Here is a 2,475-nt window from a genome sequence, read left to right on the forward strand (position 1 = left end):
GTTCTGAAAAACATTTATTCCTGAAAAAAAAAAGAGTTGAATTATTCTTAGTCAAATTCGGCTTTATGCAAAGAGGGGTAAGTTCCTGAGATTGAGACCTCAGGCCCCAAAATTGGCCTTTGCTTATATGGTTTGGGAAGTCAGAGCTATGATCAATTGCTAGATAATATAGGCAGAAAAGCTGAAATCAGTTATAAGAAAAATTTCTTATGTTACACATGCCAAACATTGAATTGAATGACTTATCACTAAAATTATTCAGATGGCTGACTATTTGATAGTCTCTTATGTTCAGTTCAGTTTAACAGCTATCATTGACTATCTGCTATGTGGAAGATATACTTTAGGTATTGTAGCAGCATTAGAGAAAACACAGACATTTTTTAATTTAGGGAATTTACTGCTTTATGGAAGTAATACCAGAACTACTACTAGTATGTATATACAACATATGGTCAAAAACACATAAAGGAAAAAGGAATAGATACAGAGAAATCACCATAGCAGGCAAATTATGAGAAGGAAAGATAAGATATAATTGAAGCAGTCATGAAAATTTAATGAGAAGATATTTAAAGATGAGCCTTGGCACGTGTAGTGTTTCAAGGTGAAGGAGTGGGTGTCAAGGTTGAGGTCAAGAGCAAAGCCCACTCTTAGGAAAGCTGCATGATGGAGCAGTTTGCAGACTGGTTTTCTTAGACTGCAGGGTAGGTGAAAAAAGAAAGAGGTAGATTAAATTTTAAAAGAAAGTTGAACTTAAATTGTGGAGGACTTTATCACAAACAAGAGTTAATGCTTTATTTAGTTGTAGGATGAGAAATAAACATGGAAGAGATGCTTATTGGTTTGTTTTTAAATTTTATTTGAGCTGGATTATTTGGAAATTAATTCAAAATGAATGACAGGCAGTTTTTGGCAGAAACAGCATAGAGATGGGAGGTCAGTTAGTCATGTATGGGAATAGGGTAACTGAGAGGCAGTGAGAATCTAAATCAGTATTTTGGCCTAGGAAATGATAACTTTAACTAGGATTAGCTACATTGTAGATATGTTTAATTTGGATAATTTCTAGTTCCATACAACTCTAAAATTGCACAGGTTTATAACTCCGATTTGTGATAAATTTTCATTGACTTTGAGATGGGTTTTTAAGGGAGCAAAGACTGTTAAATATGAGTTCTCTTGGAACAGAGAAGTTTGAGGATAACTTTTTGAATCTGCTTTGTTTTCACACTATAGATGATGGGATTCATCACAGGGGGAATAAGCAAGTATAAATTAGCAACGAGTGTGGGCACAAAGGGTGGAGCACGTTTTCCAAATCTGTGAACAAAAGATAGGCTGATCAAAGGGATGTAGAATATGGCCACAGCAGTAATATGAGAAATGCAGGTGCTGAAGGCCTTTTTCCTCTCCTCTGGGGATGCAATGTTGAGAACTGAGCGAATGATCAAGACATAGGAAAGCAGAATAAAGATAGAGTCCACTCCAGCAGTAGAGATAATTGCAAATAGTCCAAATGCACTATTGATCTTTGTATCTGAACACGAGAGCTTCATCACATCAGGGTGGAAGCAGTAGGAGTGATGGAGCACGTGGCTGTGGCAGAATGATAGACGCTTAAGAAGTAAGACTAGTGGCGTCAGAATGACAGTCCCCCTGGTAATGACTACCATGCCAATTTGTGCAATCCTTGCATGAGTTAGAATGGTAGCATATCTCAAGGGGTTAGAAATGGCCACAAAACGATCAAAGGCCATAGCCAGGAGCACTGAGGATTCCATGAAAGTGAAGAGGTGAATGAAGAACATCTGTGATAAGCAAGCATTCAAGCTGATTTCCCGTGCATTGACCCAGAATATTCCCAGTACTGTAACCAGTGTAGAGATGCATAAGCCAATGTCAGTGGTGGACAACATGGAGAGGAAATAGTACATAGGCTCATGGAGGCTTGGCTCAGTGAGGACTACAAATAGGATTAAGGTATTCCCAGAGAGGGCAGTTAAATAGAGGCAGCAGAAGGGGATGGAGATCCAGGCATGGGCCCATTCAAGTCCAGGGACTCCAGTCAAGAGGAAGGTAGGGAGAGTAGAGTTATGGTAGAATGACATTACAGTCTGGAGAGGCAGAATTCTCTTGTAAGATCTTGACTTTCTAAATTTAGAATTTCAAAATTATTTTTAGATGATATACATTTAGTTCACAGAACTTTAGAGTACAGCTCAATGAAATTTGACATTTGTATACACTCCTGTAACACCTTCCAAGATCAACTGATAAAATATTACCACCAACCCAGGAGACTTCATAACACTTCATCCTCATCAATGTCCTCTTCTATAGTAACCATTCTCATGACTTCTATTAGCATAAATACTTTTCTCTGTTCTTCATCTTGGTATCTATCTATATATCTATCTATCTATCTATCTATCTATCTAGCTAGCTAGCTAGCTATATAATTTGTATCTGCTT

The 2,475-nt window shown here is 37.5% G+C and overlaps 1 protein-coding gene across 1 annotated transcript; it reads right to left on the reverse strand.

Moving 5' to 3' along the window:
- Positions 1-1,166: 1,166 nt before the first annotated feature.
- On the reverse strand, positions 1,167-2,111 carry LOC102765596 (olfactory receptor 51F2). Its single transcript, XM_006762362.1, has one exon. The coding sequence runs from the start codon at positions 2,109-2,111 to the stop codon at positions 1,167-1,169; it is 945 nt and encodes a 314-aa protein (XP_006762425.1).
- Between the last annotated feature and the right edge of the window lie 364 nt (positions 2,112-2,475).

This window comes from Myotis davidii, unplaced genomic scaffold (genome assembly GCF_000327345.1).
Source record: "Myotis davidii unplaced genomic scaffold, ASM32734v1 scaffold58, whole genome shotgun sequence".
NCBI classification, from domain to species: Eukaryota; Metazoa; Chordata; class Mammalia; order Chiroptera; family Vespertilionidae; genus Myotis; species Myotis davidii.